The 22,438-nt window shown below is 43.6% G+C and overlaps 1 protein-coding gene across 1 annotated transcript in view; it reads left to right on the forward strand.

Moving 5' to 3' along the window:
* The first annotated feature begins 940 nt into the window (after positions 1–940).
* The window catches only part of col11a1a (collagen, type XI, alpha 1a), a 90,167-nt gene continuing 68,669 nt past the window's right edge, over positions 941–22,438 (forward strand). Inside the window, exons 1-4 of the mRNA XM_071904060.2 lie at positions 941–1,236; positions 7,144–7,308; positions 8,470–8,683; positions 11,929–12,091. Of these exons, the coding sequence (XP_071760161.2) occupies positions 1,122–1,236; positions 7,144–7,308; positions 8,470–8,683; positions 11,929–12,091 (657 nt within the window). The 5' untranslated portion in view covers positions 941–1,121. The remainder of the gene's footprint in view (positions 1,237–7,143; positions 7,309–8,469; positions 8,684–11,928; positions 12,092–22,438) is intronic.

A 22,438-nucleotide genomic window follows, 5' to 3' on the forward strand; every position in this document is an offset into this window, starting at 1 on the left:
GTTTCAGAAGTAACGGCCCATTCCTCTCAGTGGGAAATGCAGGTGAGAGGGGGCTACTTCCATGATCCCAAATTCTCACTCTCACTCTCAAATCCTCTCTGATAAGCCTAAGGAAGAAAATGTTTAAGATAAGAGATAAGATGAAACGTTAAGGATTTCAATGGGGGAATTAGACCTTCTTGTAGGTGTAAGCGGACCAACAATGCATTAGGATTAGTGTAGGGGTGGTTCTGTGGTTCTCAAAGTGGGGTGCGGGGACTCCCAAGGGTCTATGATGGGGCTCCATGGGGTCCTTGAGGGGGTTCTAGGGGTCTTTGAGGGGGTTCCAGCTGTCTGTGAGGGGGTTCCAGAGTTCCAGGGGGACCTTAAGGGGTTCCAGGGATCTTTGGGGGGGGGGGGAATCTCTCACAGTGTTTTTTTTTGGTATAGGCTATGTTAAATAGCTGAAATTTACCAAAAACATTCAATTACATTTAAGTTAGTTATCTCCAGATGCAAAACCTCATTAAACGGTTACCCATTTTGATCAGTAAAAAAACAAATTCCTACTCTTCTGCCATTTGCATCGTATCAGCTGATGCAAAGGTGGTTACATGTTAGATTGAGGACATTGTCAACATTGCAGGAATACCCCACATGCATAATCGTGCCATTCCGTTCATTCCCTGGACGCTACCGACTTTGCCACCGTTTTTTTTTTCCTCTTTTCTTTAGACGCACTCAGGAGAGACTCGGGGGAGCTTTACAAAGCTGATGGGTGGACCCTAAGGAGAATTTCCAGCCCCGTGATTTGCTAATCGGGGGCTGGTTCCCTTGTCATTTTCCTGTAATCGTGGGTCTGGTTTGCGGAGCTTGCCCAGCCCTCCTGTCCGCGGACGCACCAAGTGTATTCGACTGCACTCTGTGCGTTTTGATTAAAGCCCGACTACCTTCACTCTGAAGGCTGGGCACTGGAAGGGAAGATCGGGGGCCTGGTTGTGGCTGAGAGAAGAGGCTGAAACTCCTCACTTATGGCTTTTTTGTAGTACAGCTTCCATCACACTTGGGATTGTGGAAGGGACGTCATTAAAAATCACTTGAAGTCGCCCAAAAGTTTTGTTCACTTTTGTGGGGCGCCGACCATGGAGATGCAAAGGTGGTCCACAAGGTGGAAAACGAAAAGGTGGCTTATGGATTCCACTGTAACCGCATTCATCACTTTAACCCTGGTTCTACAGGCTACCCATGTCAGAGCAGGTAAGAATATTAGGGGCCAAACGTTTCTAATGAACTGTATCGGGACTGAAAGGGGGACGGAGCGCCGGCCGGCTGGGTAACAGATGATGGAGATATGGGGATTGACAGGCTTACCTGGACACAGGGGGGTCATGGTAACATACATGTGTTTTTTTTCCCCTCACAGCACAACCAAAGTATCGCTGCGTTAGGGCGAGGTTGCCCCAATATATATGATTAAGCGGTTTGTGGAAGCCACCAAATAAAACGGTGAGGTACAATAAGTGCCACTAAGTGAACCACATACAGTAAAAAAAAAAATGAAAAAGAAATCCAATGGGAGAACTCAGCACAAGTTCTCTAGTGTATTTCACATATTGTTCAAAACACTATTCACTAACACAGTGTACTGCGGGCTACTTTTACGCATGAATGGAGCGCGTCCACCCTGAAGATGAAACACCTCGCCTAATTAAATTCATCATAAGTCGCTGGTGTGTGCTGACAGAGCGGAGGGGAAACAGCTTGTCCGCTGCTTTTCTGACATTCACTTAGGCTGGAAAAACAGCTCTTTGTTTGAACTGTGGTCCGCTAGGTGGATGTGGACACGGTTAGCAGGGTGGACACTGGACATTTGTCGGGCATTGGGACATTGTTAGAATGCTGGGCCACTTGTACTAAATTGCAATTCTAAAATCGACGCCGTTGTGTTGAAAAAGTAGTTCCTCTGTGTGTCGAGTTAATAGGTTATCGGATATTTTCAAGCCGGAATAAGTGGGCTATTAAAAGTTGCATGTTACAGTTGAATGCTTTGCGTTAAACGATTGGAAATGCATTCATCAACGTAACATTCCCTTCACAAATGAGTGAAAGGAACGCAATCCTATATAGTGGAGGAAAGCCTATCCGGGATGGATATAGGCTATTATAGGTTAATTGATTATGAAAAGGCGCACAGGGGTTTTAGCAGATCTCAAGGGTGGCTGGTCAATTTTCAGCTTTAGACTGATTCTAAATATGTGATATACACTAGATTAGATAAATTACATGCTGAATCATCATCAAAAAACAAAAAAAAATCTCAGTATAGTCAGTTTTCACAAGGGCCTCACTGGCTCCTGGAGCTGTCAGTGCTCTCTGGAAGGAAGAGCGCAAAGCCCCTGCGGGTCTGAAGGGGGGGTTGAGCGGTCAGACAACATGCCCTGCCAAACAGAATCACCCTTTCTCCACACTGCCCTGGTCCACACCGAAGCCCAAAAAAGCTGGCTTGGTGCAAAAACCCCACCGGTGCCCGGCGCTTCCCCGCGACTTTTGCACTTAGATGTTTGGTCGGCTGCGGGACAAGGCCGCGTTGTCTGAGCGGTGGGAATGTTTCCCCTCTTTAAGTACTGAGCAGTTATTTGATGATGGTCCTTGTTGCACTTCCCTATGATTTCGGAGCCTTCAAAGAGCAGGCCTGCATGTGGGCCTAGCCTGCTGCCATAATGGCCATGCTGAGTCGCAGGGTTCAGGAGCACACAGGCTTTACACCTCGGCCCATAGGCAACTCATAGGATGCTTTATTTTAAGCATTCACTGATGCATTGTATGTATTTTATTGCGTACAGGTATGGATGTAGATATAGGATACATGTTTTCTGTTTCATTTCTCAAAAGAAACCTAACTGTAATGTTGTCACTGTCTGGTGAAAACCTTGTATCTCCAAATTTTCAGGAGCAGAAGAAGAAAGACAGAAATAAACAGCCTTGCTTTTAGTTTGACCGCCATGCGTTTTTCATTTTATCCAATGGGGATTTGAAAGGGTTTCATAACACCGGGGGTGGTGGAGCTTTCTCAACCCATAGAGGAGCATTCTTAACTTCAGCTGAAGGATCAATGAAGGGTCTTCAACTGAAGTTAAGACATGAAAATGTACCACAATTTGAGTTACAGGGTTTTCATATGACAGCAGCGACATGTCAGTGCAAATCATGGATTGGTGTCACTTTTTATTCACTTCACCATGTGTTCTTCCCTTCTCATTTGTTGCCAACAAGTACTAGTTGGGAACTTCTACCACAGTTCCAGTACCAGTTCTACCACAGGTTGAAAATGGCACCTTTCCTAACTCGTCAACTCCAGTCCCATTTGAATCCTAAGCATCCTACACCGCAGGCTCTCAGTGGGTTTCTCCTGTGCTGTTTATGGCAGTCGAGGCTGTTTCTGCAGGGTGCCCTCTGCATCTAGCAGTGTACAGACACGTTTTCTCAGCCCCCGGGGCGCAGGCTCAGATGTGCATTCCAGCAGACAAAGCTAGCATTTTCAGAGCCCTCTCCCTAATGCGCTCAAGGAACATCGGCTAATCGGCGGCTCCTCGCTGGACTGTCGTCTCGCCGAAGCCGCCGCGCATTTATGATCATCGTGTGATCATTCGGAGATGCGGTTTTCCTGCCTCCCCATAAAGCTGCGACTTGAAAGATAGAGCTCTTTTTTAACTGCGATCCTCTGAGCTGGAGCATGATCACACAGTATCGGCTTTTAAGAGCTGTCTCTTGTAATTAGCCTTTTCCGAATTTGAGGATTTTGCTTTCAAAAGTGAAAAAACATGCTCTGATATAAAGGCATAAAATGGCATAAAATGAATTAGTGAGAGAGGGGAGAGCAAGGAGGGAAGAGTAGAAGGGGGGAAAAGAACTGCTTTGAAAAACTGGGTGAAGTTTCCTCAGTATGACACCAGCATAAAGCCGTCTTGTTTGAGCCGGCAGCATGGTGCAAGTCAAAGGAAAGAGAGGGAGAGGGAGAGTGGGATAGAGAGAGGGGGGGGGGGGGAGAGAGAGAGAGACATTCTGGCTGAAGATATTATTAGAGTCTCAGGGAGCTGCAGGTGAAAAGGTCCTCCTCCTTTTACCAGCCAATTTCACCTTTCCGTAAAGATTTAGGGGCTGAAAGTGACACAGCGGGAGGAGGATTCGTGACACTGCTACGCTCCGGTCTCATGTAGCATGCGATGAGGAACGAGCCGAGGCAGACTTTTTTTTTGGCCCCCGTCCTCAGAATGGTGTTGTAAAGCTTGCGTTATCTCTTGGAAAACGCTGTTGTCTTTACATATGCATGGATGTATACCTGCGAACATGACAGGGATCATATCAAATCAGTCGATCTGTGTTTTATGGTAATGTCCCTGCTATAATTCCCTCTCTACGCCTCCTCAATTTGCATATGTCTCCATTAAATGAGCAACAGAGGAGGTCTTGTCTCATCTTAGGGGTAGGCTTGAGTTTTTTTTCTCTCCTCCAGACTATTAGGGAAGGTCCGTCCCTCCATGCCACCTAAGGTCTGATGAGAGCTATGTGGCCTTGTTTGCACAGCCCCGAGGGCAAACTCACACCGGCTCATCAGATCCACTCTTTTAAAGCCTGCACACACTCATTTGGCCACCTTAATGGATTGGCCAGTATTGACGTTTTCTCGGCACCTCCGTGCGAGGGTCGCAGCCTGGCCAAATCGCCACATCTGGAACGCATGAGGGCCCTAGAGTCTGAACTGAGAGTGACTCTCTCTGCAGGAACTCACAAAGAGGTCCTCAGTTCATGCTCCAAAGTAAAGGAGTGGGTTCCTCTTCACAAGCTACGAAAGAAGGCCAAGCGGTCCCGGCCAATGATAGCATCCTTACCTTCTCATTTTGTCAGATGATGATGATGATGATCTTTACTTTTACGCATTTTTGTTTCGCCCCTCTTGAAATGGGAGCTAGTTGGACTGTGGTGGGTTGACAGGGGCGACGATCAATGACACAAAGACGTGTCCTTCGGAGGGACACGCAGTTTCAGATTAGACAGGCATTCAAGATTAGAAGTGGTCATGACTTTGTATGTAGAATGGGCTGTTGGTGGAGCTCTGCAGATTTCTTTTCTCACCCAAGATTTAGGCTTACATGAAGGAAACTATGAAACCCTCTGGAGACGGATGAGGAGCTAGCGGGGAGTTCTGTACTCCAGGTTGAAGCAGACCGGCTCACTTTGCCTTCATCATGAGGCACATCTGGTCCATCCCAGGTGCTGTACAGCATGTAGTGGAAGATGAGAGGACCAGATGTAGGCCAAGCTCTGTATGTGATAATGCCTTCATCATGGTAATGAAAACAAGCCAGAAATACTTTAATGGGGTTTTGCCTGTGTTTTAGCAAAAACGTCCCTACATTTGTCCATTAAACAGTGACAAAGATTCATTCAATGTGTTTTGTTGCCTGATATACATAGCAGTGAAGTCTTGGAGTTGGGGAAAGTTAAAACAATGGTAAGATTTCAGCCCCCTAGCAGTGTATTCTGCATTGACTGTGTGGTGGTCTTGTACCAGCCCTCTGTATGCCTAGTGCTCGCGGCATCCTTCATATTCAGTAGGAACAGATTCATGTTGAAACAGGGACCTGGTCCCCCCCCTGCCACATGCTCCACTGAACAGAACGAAACTCTCTCATAATTTGCTTTTCCTCGCTGCAGCTGGAATGTCGGCCAGAGTGTGTTGAGAGGGAAATCGGACAGTTTTTTTTAAGCTCCCCTTGTATAAAGTGGCTAAAGAAATGTTCAGAATGGGCTTGACCCGCACATGCCAACCAAAACAGTGGCTTTAGAGCTGTCAGAAAAAGGCTCGCTGATGCTTTCAGACACCCTGGCTTGCTTATTTACCCTACAAAAACAGATTAGAGTTATTACCCTTAACAATCTGCCATTGTATTGCTTGTTTTAGCGAGGCATTGCTATATTTTGCTGAGTGAAGTGAGCCCCTGTTTAAATCTCACCATATGGATTTTGAGTTTTCATATGTCTTCACATAGTGCTGGATTATGTGATCTTAAATTGTTCATATAGCACTTCGGTGTCCCTCCCCCCTCCCACCCCTATGACCAAGCTAATGTTTTATATTGAGAAGGTGTTTTGATTAAGAAGCACGATTATAATACTTTCCCATGGGTCTCTCTGGGCAACATGGGGCCAAACAGGCTCCTTTATGTAAAGTGCATCAGATTGGAGAGAATGGGAAACTCAGGGAGGCTCTGGTGACCCTTATCAAGGTAAACCTATCCAAGTGTTATAAGACTAGTTGGCTGTGGGCACATTGTTCATTATGCTCTTTGTTTGGCTTCGATGGAGATATTTCCTGTCAGATGAGGCAGCAGAGCCACGGGTCGGCAGCATTTCCTAGATTAACTGTTTAGAGAGGCATTGCTCCCTGGGGGACAATAAGATGCTATTTAAGGAGAGGAGACTCTAATGCCTGTATGTTTGATGCTGATAGATGGAGCCACAAGCTGATCTTAGAATGGGTATACTGTCATTGTCATAATGTCATTTGGATGAAACAGTTAGTCGTATAGTGCGTCTTTCCTGGCTTTTTTCCATCAATGTGAAGTCAGTGCAATCATGTATCGTCTGTCATTTGAAACAAAGTTAACGCTATTTGGTCATCAAAACATAATAGGCATCATGTAGTGGCGCTGTTTCCTGAATAGCACAAGGACTCCCTAAAGTATCATAGTGACGTAGCACCTCCCCTCCTCCAGCCCCCTTGGGAACATGTCAAATCAGTGAAACTTTGGGATTAGTTGGGATTAGTGAAAAACACTTAAGTACAGAAGCTTCCTGAAAAATGTAAACGCACATGTATGTATTTCAAAGTTTTATGAAATGTCGAATTTGTGGTTGAAAAAGCGAGTTGCACACATCAACAAATTGCAACAATTTCAAGAACATTTTTTCACATTTAAACATTTTGCGTTCACTGAGGTTTAATGTCTGATACCTGTACTGCTTGACTAAGGTCACAATTGTACGTTGGCTTATTGCTCGATCATACATGGTGTTATCACGCAGATGAACTAAGCCCTCATAATATGCTTAGAAAAAACAGTACCATGACCTAATCAATGTTTTATCTGCCCCCTCCAACAGCAGAACCGGTGGACGTGCTAAAAGTATTAGAATTTCACAATTCCCCCGAAGGAGTGAAGAAAACATCAGGATTTTGCACAAACCGAAGAGCATCGAAGCCGGACACAGCCTACAGAGTCGCCAAGCAGGCCCAGATCAGTGCCCCCACCAAGCAGTTATTCCCAGGTAAGATAAACCTCTCCGCTCTTCCAGCCTCTCACAAGCTAACTGTCTTTGTGCGAACCGGTGTTTCAAGTGCCTATTATTGCAGTTGCCAAGTCCTCGGACAGCGGATTCTCTCCCTGATTGTGTCTCAGCCCTGTACCGCCAATGACTGCTCTGATTGTCTCTGTTGTTAGAGAGAAAGCAAGGCCGAGCACAAGCATGGTTGTTCACTCTCCACCTGATATGAAAGTCTCTCTACAGCCTGAATGTGATATAACCACAGCAATATAAAAATTGGAAATTTACAGTATTTCTGTGCAAATAATTGATTTCCAAAACTCCAAAATATGTAGTGTTTCAGTTGGTTTCTAACACCTGATGCATGATGCTGTTGTATTCCTGTTGATGGTAAAACACTAATATAGATCTGTTGAACTGAATTCACTTAAGTGCCTCTTAACATTTTATACATTTTGTTTTCTTTCATTCTTTCTTTTGTTACCACCCTGCTAATTAAGAGTTGTTTGTGAGCAAACTAAACGTACAAAAAATGTGCTCTTAAATCAAGGTACGGCATGATTAGAGTTTTTTCTCATTTCCTGCATTCCCTAACTATTAGATCATTTTCCAGTGCTTTTTAGTACGTTACAAGATATAAATAATAGATACATAATTTCAAACAAAAGCTGTCTAAATATTACGAGTTACTCCCAGTAAAGAAGAGAGCGCCAATTTTAAGCTGTAATAAATCAAGCTTTATTCACAGTTTAATTTTATGGACTGTAGCTGGCGGAAGCATCTTGCTTTGGTTGTACTGTTGGCTTGAATGAATTGTGATTGACAGAAGGCGGGTCCTAATGTAACCGTAGAGAACGTTAGCTATTAGTCGAAAGATTTATTTTGGGAAGGCAGTGGAAGCGGAACTATCTTACCTCTTCTTGTTTACAAGCAGAAACTGGATTGCCGAATGTGCGCATTAATATGAAACTGTGAATGGAACTTCTTTCATATTAGCAATATTGATTGATATTAGCAAGTTAACAGTGATGGATTTCCTTTACTGACCAAATTAGAAGTCTCTGGAGAATTGGCTGGGAGTGAATGCTGATAGTATTGATGCATGTGAATCATGTTTGGAAGTGTCCTCTGTGCCTGACTCTAACCTGTCTTTTGGCTGGGCAGGAGGTGTTTTCCCGGAGGATTTCTCCATCCTGACCACGGTGCGCCCCAAAGCCGGCCTCCAGTCCTTCCTGCTGTCCGTCTACAGTGAGCAGGGGGTCCAGCAGCTGGGCGTGGAGCTGGGACGCTCCCCTGTCTTCCTGTACGAGGACCAGACTGGCAAGCCGGCCCCGGAGGACTACCCCTTGTTCCGCACTCTCAACCTGGCCGACGGAAAGTAAGTCAGATCTCGCACACGGACTGCAAGATGCAAGATCGTTGGCTCCATGCTAACACTTTAGCAAACACTATGTTGAGTGAAAGTAGATAACTAGCATTATTTAAAGTAAGAAGACTTACAATTTAGTACTAAAAACTTGTTAGTGGTGTTTATATTTGGCCTGTAGATTCATATATTTTAAAAATGAAATATCATTAACTCAATATAGAGTTATATAACTCAATGGAACAGTTTCAGGTTAGCAACCATACTCATCTGCTACACAGTGATATTTAGCTGTACAGTCTCCCATTGCCCACCAGTGAAGTGAAGGTCCCTGCTAGTTCAAAACTGCTAGATGTTATTTTTGTATCATATTTCATGTACATTTTACCAATCTCCTAGACAAAACTGCCATATGCAGTATATCATTTAAAATGACTTACCATTTAGCTTTAGAGCTGCTACAAGTTGTGATTTTCTCACTTTTAAGGTAATGCTAGTTGCATACCATGAGTGAACATAGTGTATGCTAAAGTGTTAGCATGGATCACCTGAGCCAATGATACATTGATGATTTTGCTATCTTTGTTCTCATCACTTAACAGATAAGTTGACCAATCTCCCAAAAACTTGGTGTATTCCTTTAAGACTGTTCATGCCTTCTTAAATCAGAGTCAGTCCAACTTCTAGCAGCTGAAGTCTTGATTTCCAGGTTTTTCTGCATATACAGTAGCGGCAGTCCTTATACTGTTTGGCAAAACAAAAATGTTTTCACTCAACATTGGCAAAAAAAAATATCGTCTATCGGCAGCACATTCAAACACTCAAACTCTTCCTGGCTCCCATCGACTCGTTCTTCCTGATAAGAGCAAGAAAACAACCCAGATCTTCCCGTCGCTGCACCACAGGTGCTTGTCACAGGATTATCCGTCCCATCGGGGGTCCGTGGGCATAGAGACAGGTCAGAGACAGAGAGACACTGGATTATTGGGGCACAGCGGGGACTGCTATGGGCAACCTGACCTCATCCATGAACTCACTGCCTCTGTTATTTTAGAGAGGGGGGGGGAGGAGGAAGGAGGAAGGAGGGGGAAGGGGCAGTCCTAAACTTCCTTATTACCCCCCTGGATTACCTCACCCAATCAGATTCGGCATAGAGAGTCTCTTAGCCTTTTAAGCGCAGGCCTGATCATCCGCTCCCAGGTTCAGAAATCCAAGAATTCTCACTCAGAGCCTTTGGCTTAGCTGACATGAGCCCGTGGGCAGGGGCACTAGGGGGAAACAAACAGATAGGCCGCTGGGAAAATGCAGCTTTCTTTTTTAGCAAAGTGTTTTATGATGCTTTTGGATGTTATTAAGGTTTTCGAACTTTCTGTTATGCGAGCGTCGTTTGTTTTTCTGAGCTCATAAGGGAAGTCATAACCGGGTCACAAGATGCTTTGCGGCCCAAATGGACTTAAGATGAGATCTAGTGCGTGCCGTACACAGCTATCACGATGGAAGGAAACTTGATGAAATCCTTGAGTGTACAAACTTAAACCCATGTATGCAGTAGCTCTGCTTGATGTGCAGGTTGCAACAAAGAGAAAGAGTAACTGTCCCGGCCCACTTTGTGTCAGTCCTGTGGGGGGATTTTTTGTCCAGTGTGTAGTTCTGTGACCCACTGTCTAATGTTCTCTGTAGAGGATTTTCAGCACTTCAGGGGCTGGATGCATTCCAAACTCCAGGCCTTGTCTAAATCCTCACTGGCTACAGCTAAGGCCGCGCATTCAGTCCCTGTGGATGTAGTCATTGTTACAAAGAAGTATATGCCAAGCTTGAATAGAGAGGCACAATGATAATATTGGTGAAGTGAGAAAGCGTTTTATCCTTTTTCCAACCGGGAGAAGAATGAGAGGATTTCTGTTGAGCTTTTTCATAAATTTATCTTGCTTTCTCGAATACAACTTTACTGTCCTGATCATAACACAATTGATCAATTTGAATGAGAATTTGCTCAAACCTAACTGAAGCCCGCATTTGCTCCCCTGCCATATAAGGTGAGCAGTAATCCTTCCTGGCGTAACGCTAACCCCAGAGATTGTTGCACGTTTATTTCCCACTAAGCCCCGTTGTCTGCCCTGGAATTTCTCCATACGATCTAGCTGTGTTCAAAGGAATTGAACATCTCCAGGGCAAATGTCATATGTCAAATGAGGCCCTTTCTTCCCGCGATGACAAGACTTACCAAACTGATTATTCACATCTGATCGGATGTAGATCTGTAGCTGTGATAAACGCTCCCGAAGCACTGTTGCTCATATTGCCATCTTGAGCTACAGCGGTGCCAGGTCTCATCTTCCACCTCGGAACAATGTTTTGACTGTGTGTCTCCTGCTCTGGCAAGCCGGGCCTTCCTGGATCCTGACACACACTTTCCACAATGTTCACCACGTCTGTCATGCCGAGTAACCCAGAAGGAGGATTAAGTTTGGAGTTTAATGAGTGTAATCCCGTGTTAAACAGGGCCAAAGTGTGGGGGCAAGAATGTGGTCCACTGCTGCCTGGTATGCAATAGCCCTTAAGTGCAGTGGCAAATGGTCCAGAGGCGAGGGAGGTGTCAGACTCACGTGTGACCCCGGTTAACCCTTTACATCTATGGGTGGCGTCGATCGAAACATACGATACGCAACTCGAACCCTCACGATTCTGGGAGGATTTGCTTCTTTAATGAATGAATGAAAAATTCTGGGTTTTTTTGTACTTTGTTTTTACTATATCTTGCATTCACAATATGCTTATAATGCGTTCATGATGCCTTATAATGCCTTATGAGCACCACTTCAAGTGTTTCAGAATACAGTAACTTCTTACAGAGCAACACAGTCAAGAACTGAACTCACACTAGTAGAATTTTCTCAGTGAGGCAATTCACCCATCATACATTGGAACTATTGTGCCCAAGTCTTTGGTGTAACTGCATTAAGTGTTTAACATCAATAGATATTTGGTTGTAATTCTTAGTTTTGATTTGAATTCCGGAAAAGCCTGTATTATTTTCACTGTATTACCGTAAGTACTTAAAACAACTTGCTAACTTGAATCCTCCATGCTATTTTTTATATTCCGGATCAAGATTAGGTAGTGTCCTCTAGGTGACATCACTGGACAAACAGACAAATTCAAACTCGTGAACTCTCAGTACCTCTCAAAGCAAATGACATTTTAGGATATGTGTGAGATTATGCATGTAATCAAACCAACTTTGTTTCTTTGACCAGGTGGCACCGCGTGGCAATCAGCGTGGAGAAGAAGACGGTCACCATCATTGTGGACTGTAAGAAGAAGATCACCAAGCCTCTCCTCAGGAGCGACCACGCCTCCATCAACACCAACGGCATCACCGTGTTCGGCACCAGGATCCTGGACGAGGAGGTGTTCCAGGTAAAGTTGGAGCCTCAGACCAACTTCTAAGTAACTGCTCAGTCGTTTCAACATGGAGGATTTGTGGGATACTGATCAGAAATTAAATCAAACGTCTTTGAAATTAGTTTCAGGCATTTTGCAGTTCCTTAAACAGCAGCATGTAGATTTTGTTCCAGTGCCATATTAGAGACAGAGCTTGTATGAGTTTTTATGAGTCTTTGAAAGATGCTTGCAAGCTGCACAGATTTATGATTATGTTTATGCAATATTGAACACAGGTTTATAAGCCTGTGGAAGTGGAATTTTAGTTATTTTCGCTCAATTGCCGCTCCCTAATTAAAATTACAAGCTGAGTGATGATATGACGTTGGCAGAAGAAAGGACAGACAAATCTGTAACTGCTTGATATGCTGGTGACAGTATTATTTTTGGACTAAAAAGGCAAATTTCTGTCTATGACAGCTTTATGAAACCAAAAAAGGCACATTTTCACAATACTGAGCCTTTACACATATGTATAGTAAGCTCATTTTTTAACATAAATTGCTCTCTCCTACACTGCAGTTGCCCATCCAACTCTTTGTCTGGCAAAAGTGGCTTTGAGTTTCACTTCCATACCCAACCATGCATCACTAGCCTCCTTTGATGTTGCCAATGTCAAGACAGCAGAAACCAGGGCTATCGTGTGGGTCAAGGATGTCTTGGATATTTGACTTTATGAGGAACTTTTCACAGATATCATGCATATATCTGAGGCCTTTCATGTAGCTTGCTGGTGCTAGCACAGGGAGAATCAATGCAGAACCACCTACAAAAACTTAGTGTCTCTTGTTGGACATGAAGGAGCCAACTTGTTTGATGAGTTTCTCTTTTCTGACTCATTACAGGTCGTGTGAGATTGCTATGTAGTGGTCTGCAGCTAGAACTTTTGAACTGGCATGTATTTTTTGCTGCTTCGGTAGCGCCTTTCATGACATTACATTGTTTTGATGAGTGGACATAGCTAGCTAGCAAGCGCTAATTAGGTAGCATTAACTGAAAATAAACAGAAGAAAATCAGTAAAATGACTTCAGAGCTTACCATCAACCCCAACGATGAATGCAACCGTTCTCCAAGAATCATTTTCGAGACATTTATTCCTGTAGTCTTTCAAATAAAAGTCGTAGAGAACTTTCAATGGCTGGAATCAAATTCTTGCTCATGTGGAACTGTTGTTCATGAAACAAAATCCCATCAGTGGGGAATCTGATTAGCCATTGATGGCTGATGACTGTGAAAAGTTCAGCCGTGGCCAACTTTTCATAATATTATACTGTGAAAATGTTGTGCTTGTTTGCATTGACAATATCCATCAAATGCTTGCTGGTTTGAGTCTTTCTGCAAAGCTCACAGGGGCTTATGGTAAACTTCCCAGGTCCTTTGTTGAAGCTTCTCTTTACCTTGTAATTAGAGACACTTAGAGCCACAGGAGCCCCTTCTCCTGGCCAAGAGCCTAGCTTACTGTTAGAGTGCAAATTCACAGGTTAGGGGTTCACAGGAGCACACAACTGGCCTTGATGGAATGTTTCCTTGCAGGTGCTTTGAATTTCGAAGTTTACATTTCTTTCTCTGCCTAATTTTGACTCACTCTCATTTTGGCACAAAAAATAAGTTCTATTACTATCAAGTGTCAAGCACTTGATAGTTGTATATTTATTCTGCTGTCAGTGTTAAATGAATGTTTAGCTTCAGGGTTGGGTGGGTTTTATTTCAGCTTTGGAGAGGCACACACCTTTGTTAAAAAAAAAAAATATATTGTAAAAAGCAGCAATAACTTTTCTCTAAGGTCAAGGTATATGCAATGACAAGTCTATAAGATTATACAATACAATTATACAATTACTATATAATTACCAATTACTATATAATCACCATATCATTACCATTTTTATATGCTGTCATATCATTACACATACCTTGATCTTTGAGAAGAAAGATCGCTGCCTTTACAGTAGGTCCTCTGACTGTGCAGGTTAGCCTGAGTCAAACATGAAAGCTTGAGGTGCCAAGGATGTGTCAAGTTTAATACAAACATCATGTTTTCTCCCATTTTCTTCCAATCCGACTCAAGGAGAGTTAGTAACCGTGGCAGAAAAAGACCCTGTTTGACAAGGAGAAAACTGCAGCCAATTACCCATTCACTGAAAGAAGGGATGCACGATGCCTTCAGCTACTTGCTAGAGACATTGTTGTTGTGACCGAGCAATGTGAGTTGTTGCTGGGTTGACACATATGCATTGTACTTTTTCCTTCCTTCTTATTTCGGAAAAGACGTCACAGTACTGGACACACTGTTTGATTGACAGGTGATCTCTGGGAAGTGCAGTGCAGAAACACCACAGCAATGAGCGCTGAGCAACAAAGATGAAAAAAAAAAAAAGATGTATAACTGCCAACTTTCTGGGCATCTTGGTGATGTTAGCTGGTGCCTCCTCACCATGTGTGTTTGTTCTGCTTGGAGACACAGTTCATCCGGAGGTGGACGCCGGCATGAGGTCAGGCGGATGTAAATAATGACTGACAATGGCTGAATTGTCATGTGAGATCGTAACACATGGTCTTCCGGGGTGAGAAGAAAAGGTCACCGCGGGGCTGCGGGGGGGCTGTGTTTGCTTGTGAGAGAGCGCCGGTTTGTTTATGGGCACCGGGAATGACAAAGCCATTTTCCAATGTGCCGTGTCATCGCCACGGTGACCCAGACTCGGCTGCATACCTGAGGAGGTTTTGCGTCTGTGTGCAGTTTGATTTTTTTTTTACTTTCTGAGTTGTTCATTAGACTTCTGTTTGGTGTTCTGTCTTCCATCGTTTGCTCTATCTGACCTAATTCTACACCGAGGTCATTTGGATTATTTGATGTCATGCAGTTGACATAATGAGAGCAATGCGATAATGCAATGAGAGAATTACTATGCCTAACCCTAAACCTAATGCATTAAATGACCCTCATTGGGAATAAATTATGTTAAATCTGGTTGAAATATGGATTTGACTGATATTGGAGAATCTGACACAGTTCATTGTGCCATATCAGTCAACACAGAAGATATATGGACTAATTTTTTATGGCAACAGCAACAGTTTTATAAGCAGATTTGCTTTCATATCTCCTGTCAGGTTGGATTATATTTATGAAAGGGCACTGAAGCCAGCAGCTGTATGAAACATAGTGTGTCCAGTCAGAGGTTGGCCAGTGGAAGGGCTGAAAATAGGAGCCATAAGTCAGCTAACAGGGTCTTCTCTGTGCGGTTTTTGGAACAGGCCTCCTGTCTGTTCTCTGTTCCTGCTCTCCTCGGAGATCCACGTCGGCCTGTTGCATGCTGGGATATATTCAATAATGAGAAAGTAAAATCAAGTCAGTAAAATTGCTCTTGCTGAAAGGAATGCAAATGAAAAATTGGAACTCATTAGTCAACATGATTTGATTTGATAGATAAAAAATACATGATATAAAAAAAAGCAATTAGCATAGTTAGCACAAGAAACTGTCACTAAAAACGCTTATTTCCATTCTGGTCCTTGATGGGAGACAAAATAACAATAATTTATGTACAACATAAGAAAAAAAAATCAAAAAATCATAGGATATTCATGGCACTAGCTAAGCTGTCTTACTTCTGGCCACTTCTCAGTTTGTTGCAAAGTAAACTTCACTTCCCCTTTAAACCGCTTATAGGAGAGTTTTTCATTTATAGGAGGCAGATCCACCAAACTGATACCGGAGTATATAATACCAAAACAGGGCAACCGTTCGCTCCCGTATTCAAACCCTGACATTTATTTTCACAAGTTGACCTGCATTTTTCATAAACGCCTATTCATGCGATACCTGCCCCAGGTTGGAGGCGAGCGGGGAGCTGCGAAGGGATCTGGTTTGGATGAATGGGAGCCTTTCATTGCCCCGGTCGGACCTTCCTCGTTTCCTCATCTCCTCCCCTCCTGCATATTCCCCCTCCTTCACCTCCTCCTCCTCCTCCTCCTCCTCCTATCCCTCTCCCACCTCCCCACCTCGAGGCCCCCCTACCAAGCCGAAGCCATGAGACTGTCTATTCATCCCTGGCTGACATTACCTGTCCGAGGCCAGCACACACACACACACACACACACACACGCACACACGCACATACATACCTGCCTATGCCCTCCATTCCTGGTAGGCAAACATTCCTCAGTGCTCAGTTTGTCTCAGCAGAGGGACTAGATGGTGCCGAGGCGTTCCTGAGGCTGCATAAGTCAATAAAGGCTGAAAATAACTCCCTGGAAAATAATATTTAAGCGCTTCTGTATAGTCACCTATGTTTGGAAACGACAAAGAAGCTAGTTTGAAAGGGATGCATACTTACCAGTTCACTATAAATTAGATGGGGTTCTTCCTCATCTGATGTCTCAGTGGTTTGGCTTTTGTTAGAGATACGTCTTTTTACGTCAAGAGAGATATTTTTCTCTGAGAAAGAAGTGGCCCTTACTAATTCCTTAATGTTTGATACTGCGCCTGTGTTGACTAAGACACCAGTGATTACTTTAGCCAACACACCAGCCAGTTAGGGTATCAAGCCTAACAAAAAGACATGAAGAAGCTGAGATTGTAAAAGCAAAAGGTTATTTTAATTTGACATGAAAAGTTAAGAAAATGTTCCAGCACATTGGGCTTTTATCAGTGCTCTTGGTTTACAAGCTGCACAGGGCTTCTTTAAATAGACTAGATAGGATAAGTGTCTATAGCTTAAATGAGTATAGGTGTTTAGCACAGGTGGAAGTAACGAGTTACAATTACTCTCGTTACTGCGATTGAGTAGCTTTTTGTTTACTTGTGCTTTTATTTTTTTTAAGCCAGTTATTTTACCTTACTTAACTATGTTTTGCCTGAAGTATTTTAGGACTACTTTACTACATTTTGAATCAAGTACATCGTTGCAGGCTCTCCATAAGCATTGCATCAGAAACTGGCTAAAGGTAAATGACATCTGCATCAAACCTGCACTGGTGGGGGAAACTTAAATTTCACTGTAACATTAACTACTCAAACTTATCCATGATAGTAGCTTAGTTAACATTAGCCAAAAGGCCATATGCATCCAGCTACAGTGTTATTGGTTTTTGTTAGCCTGGTTGTTGTCTAGCTACTAAGCTAACTTTGCTGGCTAGGTTAGCTAGAAGCAAGAGAAACGTCAATATAGTAATGTTATTGAATAATGGGGATGGGCTTTTTCTGTGTTTTTTCCATCATAGATTGAATAATGACATGAATTTCATAATCTTATTTTTATAACGCTCAGCAGATAACGTTTAGTATCACATACTGAACTCTTTATCCTCTCATCCTTTTTACGTTGCATGGGAAAGATGTTGCAATGTGTGAGTAGGCCTACATTTTAAATGTGCTACTTTTTACTCAAGTAGATTTTTCCAGCAGTAATTTTACTTCTACTTTAGTCAAATTTTTAGCAAAATTAAAACTAGGCCTACTTCTACTGGAGCAGGATAGTTTGGTACCCTGTCCACACCTGGTGTAGAGTTCAGTGGCTGAGGACTGCTGTCTGTAGGTAGACAAATACAGAACAATGAAAAGACCCTTTTTTTGTCATGTTTTTGAGGCTTGATACCCTAACTGGCTGGTGTGGCAGCTCCTTTTCCCTTTTGATGCCGTTTCTAAACAGCCCTTCCTTTTTCAGGTGAACTGTGCTGTATAGACTTTGAGGAAGGGATGGCTAATTGATGTATGGGTGCTGTCTAATTATAGCTGAGTGTACTAGTTGGACTAAAGGTATGTTGCCCTGGGCAGAGGTGTGTCAAAAGCCCCATGGTGATGACTCCTGTTTTGATTTGGCCAGGGATGCCGTGCGCTCGCTCTGTAATTACAACATGTAATTGGATTTCAATGGCTGGAGAGACAGAGCAGAGAAGAAGCAAGAGAGCTGCACAATCTGCTATTGGCTCTATCACAGAAAAATCAAACACTTTTCCTTTGTGATCATTCAAAAGTGGGTGGAAGTTGTCTTTACTGCAGCAACTCTGTGGCAAACAGATATTTTTGCCGTGCACTGTTTTAACCTTTGACCCCTTTCCATGTGTATTTATATCCCATGGGGCATTGCGGTCAGGACGGGGTCAAGGTAGAACTTGGTGTTTTAAGAATGGATTTTTTCCCTGTTTATTATGAGAACCAGCACGCAGGAAAGGATTTTAAGATGTGTGGTGAATCCAACCTGATCAGCCCTGCAAAAACACAATCACTGAGCTGCTGTTTTTGATTTTTTTTTTCTAGCTTTGGAATGTGTCATCACAACTAATTTTCACAGCGATATATTAACATAAAGACCCTATGAGGTAGCATTTCTGAGTCATTTTTAAGCAGTTAAAGCAAGTTTTAAGCATGTTTATAATACAGTAACACTACTTGAAGTGCATTAAGTATTGTATAATAATTATCATGCACTCACAATATTCTTAAATGTGTTTATGATGGCTTTTATGAGCTCCACTTGAAGTAAAGTGTTAGCAACAATGCATATCAAATTGATTCTAGGTATAGTAGATAGTAAATTGATCTCAATAGGGATTCACAGTCCTCAGCTGTTGATCTTGACCCCCCCTTCTCTCTTTCAGTCTCTCTCTTTTCTCGTTGACCTCTGACTCTGCAGTCATTAACACGTACAGCCTCACAGGTCTGTCTCTGCGCAGCGCTGTGCTGTGCTGTGCTGTGCTGTGCTGTGCTGTGCTGTGCTGTGCTGTGCTGTGCTGTAGCCAGGAGGGGCATATTTTGGAGCTCTGGCTTTGCTCCAGGTTGCCAGAGGCTTTTATCTCAGCAGTCCACAGTGGTCGACCGGCCCAGAGACTTGGCATAACTCTCCCCAGGTGTTCGCCAAACGCAAAACATCTTTTACCATCCCAGCTGCTCCCTCTTAAGTCCCTGCCCGTCTGTCTCTGGATCCCTCGTCGTGTTTCTTTCTTTCCCTCTTGCCTTGTCTCACTTGCATTGTCTCGGTTTCCTGAGACGACTTTTCTTTGTTTGGCAAATAGACCGTGCTCTTATTTTCTGAAAGACATAGGTGAAAAAAAGAAACTTGTCTGTTTCCTAGGAGGAAAGATACTACTGTAGGAGCTCTTCAGGTAGCCCCAAACAACCACAGGCGCTCTTGAAGAGAAGGAAAGGAGGAAAGGAAATATTATCACTGTATGTTGAAAGCAAAGTCTGATGCACATAGGTTTGTTTAATGTCTCAGCCCTCTCTAATTAAAGGCTTTTTAACTTTCAAGCCCACAGGAGTGCCTGGACTTGGGTTTTTTATGCCCTGAGCACACATTTGTGGTAATTTCCTTTCTTTCATTCCATGTCCATTTACTGTTGAATGTTTGTGTCGGGGGGACGTTGCTCATGTCCTCTTATGAATAAGGTCAGAGTCAAAAGTTCCCTCGTCCCTGGTCCCGGTCTGGGGATTGAACACCATGTCTCCACAGCCTATTTGTGTGCAGACGGGCGGCTCTCAGACACGGACTAATTAGAGCCGACTCTAGGCAGGGTTCAAGCATTCACTGTTGGTCTTAGGGTGACACATGAGGTAATACATGTCAACTTAACTCAGGGCCAGGCTTGATCTCTCTCTCTCTGTCCAGCCCCCCCAAACACACACACACACACACACAGACATACACACACACACCTCTACTGACGCCCTTCCAGACTTGGCACCCTGGTTCACTGTTGTCCCATGCCCGCTTGGCAGGTCAGTTTTATCTTTTCATGGTCTGCCAACAAGGTGTATGGCAAATGATTTGAAGGGATGACACAGAGGCTAAGGGGTATTATTTCGCAGGGGCGTATAATTCCACTTGTACCACGGACACTTTGCCCAAGATTAAAAACAGAGAAGTGTCTGTTCACATTTTCGTAGAGTGAAATGTTATTGGGGTTTAGTTCGCAAAAACTTCAAGAGAGAGACTCCCTTTGCAACTTTGCTGGTGCTTGATCTCTCATTAGAATCAGTTCAGGTTAAGGGCTTCCCATAGACAAACAGTGTAGCATTGATCTATTACTCAATAAATAAGTAATCAACCAAATTGCATTATGTCCATCATATACGAAGTTAACAACACTGACTGGCCCATAGTCAATATCGGTCTGACCATAGTTTTAAGCTAGTAGCAGCTAGGTATCGCTGGCAAGTCAGCTGTTGGGTCTGAGGGTCTCAGTGAGTATAATGGTGTCCTGGTTGCATTGTAATATCATGGCTGTACAATGTTATTTTTGAAGCCACTGTTAGTACTGAGACTTGGTTACTGACTTGTTTTCTTTGAAGATAACTTGCATTGCTAGTGCTTTATTCGCAGGTATACTGTACGCAGGACACCTGCAGTTAATTAGAATCAAGGCCATTTCCCCAGGCCATGGTGAAAATGTGAAATAGTGCATCCAAGATTGAAAATCTTAAAAGACTCCACTGACTTTTTAGGAGTTTGGCCCATTGGTCCCCTTTGGATTGGCACCAAAGTCATCTCCGTAGTTCTGTCGAGTGCTCATGCTAACGCTAATCACCTATGATTACTTACATATTGTATGCTAAAGCGTTAGCATGCGCACCAGATAGAGGTATCTACCAGAGACACAGAGATGACTTGGTGCCAATCCTCTTGTCACATATTGGGTAAGATGACCAAGGGGCATAAACTTCCAAACGGTTGGTTTAGTGCTTTAATATGGGGCTGACCATGCAAAGCAGAGGATGTGTGGATTTTTATTTGTTGCTGGTATTTTAGTTTGATTCGTGAATACACTACAAATAAGTGTAAGTCCTACTAATTGACTGACAATGTCAGCTCCTTTGTTTTTGATGTATTCAACCAGTCAGAGAAAAAAAAATCCTCTTGAAAAAACTATTCCACCCAGATGTACATTGGGAAGAATCTACGTAAGCGTCTTGACTGTCAGTCTGAAGTTGTGCAATGAGATGTTGATGGGTAGTCACACAGAGAAAGTTTAAAGGTGTGCAGTATGTTTTCCCATGGGACAAGCCTTAGCGCATGGATGTTTATACTACGGTGCATGTCAAGGATCCATAGATCTACTGTTTTTACTCAGGGAGGACACGTGCACGCACACACACACACACATTCTCCTGACAAGTTGCAGCCTGCCCCTTTCCTCTCCTGTTTCGCTGCCAATCGTCTATGCTGCTCTTCAACGTATAGTGTCCCTCCTGACATGAGTGCATCGGGATTTTAGCTCTGGGCTCAGGCATCCCTCTGTGTGTTAACCTGCCAAGCAGCCTGACCAAACACACGCTCATTTATCCAGCTTCCAAGAACTCCCTCGGCTGTCCTCGCAAGGTGTGCACAGGCTCGGAAAACCAGCCTCCGGGACGTTAGTTCAAGCAATTACAGAGCGCAAAGAAAAAGCCAGATACTACAGCCAAGATGTTCGCTGTCTTGCAGGGAGCTGTGTGTGCTTTGGCCCCGAGGTTGATAATAAGGCGAGACGGTACTGGAATGGTGTCGGGCATTGTGGTGTCCCGTCCCGACCGTAGCCAGAGAACACGGCGGTTTGAGCCACTTTGCCAAACCATGTCCGAGATGCTTAAGGTTTTACTCTCTCCCCTGTACTATTATGCCTACTACGCTCTTCAGGCGAGGGCATTGTTTATTGTTGGTCAGCGCTCTCTCACCGCCAACACATTTTCTTATTGTTTTCCCAAGGGACATTTTCAGAGATGGAGATATTTTAACCATTCGATTGCATTGCCCTCTTTTTTACGCTCCCACGTTTTTCTCCTTCCAGACACTGCGGCTAAACATGTGGCCTTGCGGCTTTAGTCTAGACGAATGGGCTTGATCTAAGAAAATCATGATTTTCTGTGAGCATTTGTGTACCACAGCAACAGCTGAGTCTGATTCAGATTAGTAGTCCACACACACACACACACCACCACCACCACCACCACCGCCATTTCAAACAATGGCAATAACAAATGCTGCACTCAAAGCATTGGCTGTTGCTGCTTTGTTTTTATTATATCACTATATTTCACAAGTCTGAAGCCATCCTAGAATCATACTTCTGTATTGGCCTAACAGCTGAGCATCACAAACCTGTGTGTCAGTATTGGACATTGCTGTTATTCTTGCTCTTGAGTCCATCGTCTTTTACTGCCGCACACATGGACGCCAGGTGTTGCTTTTGTCCTGATGATACACGTTTGTTTGATTTCCCGAAGTGCTCCAGCGCTGATAATAATAATTTTCCCAACGTCTGAACTCCGTTTCCTCCCTGCGCCCTGTGAATGTGGACTCTGCGGGGTGTGTGTCAAGCTGTTTAATCACACACGGGGGGAATTT

Source organism: Centroberyx gerrardi, chromosome 22 (assembly GCF_048128805.1).
Source record: "Centroberyx gerrardi isolate f3 chromosome 22, fCenGer3.hap1.cur.20231027, whole genome shotgun sequence".
NCBI lineage: Eukaryota > Metazoa > Chordata > Actinopteri > Beryciformes > Berycidae > Centroberyx > Centroberyx gerrardi.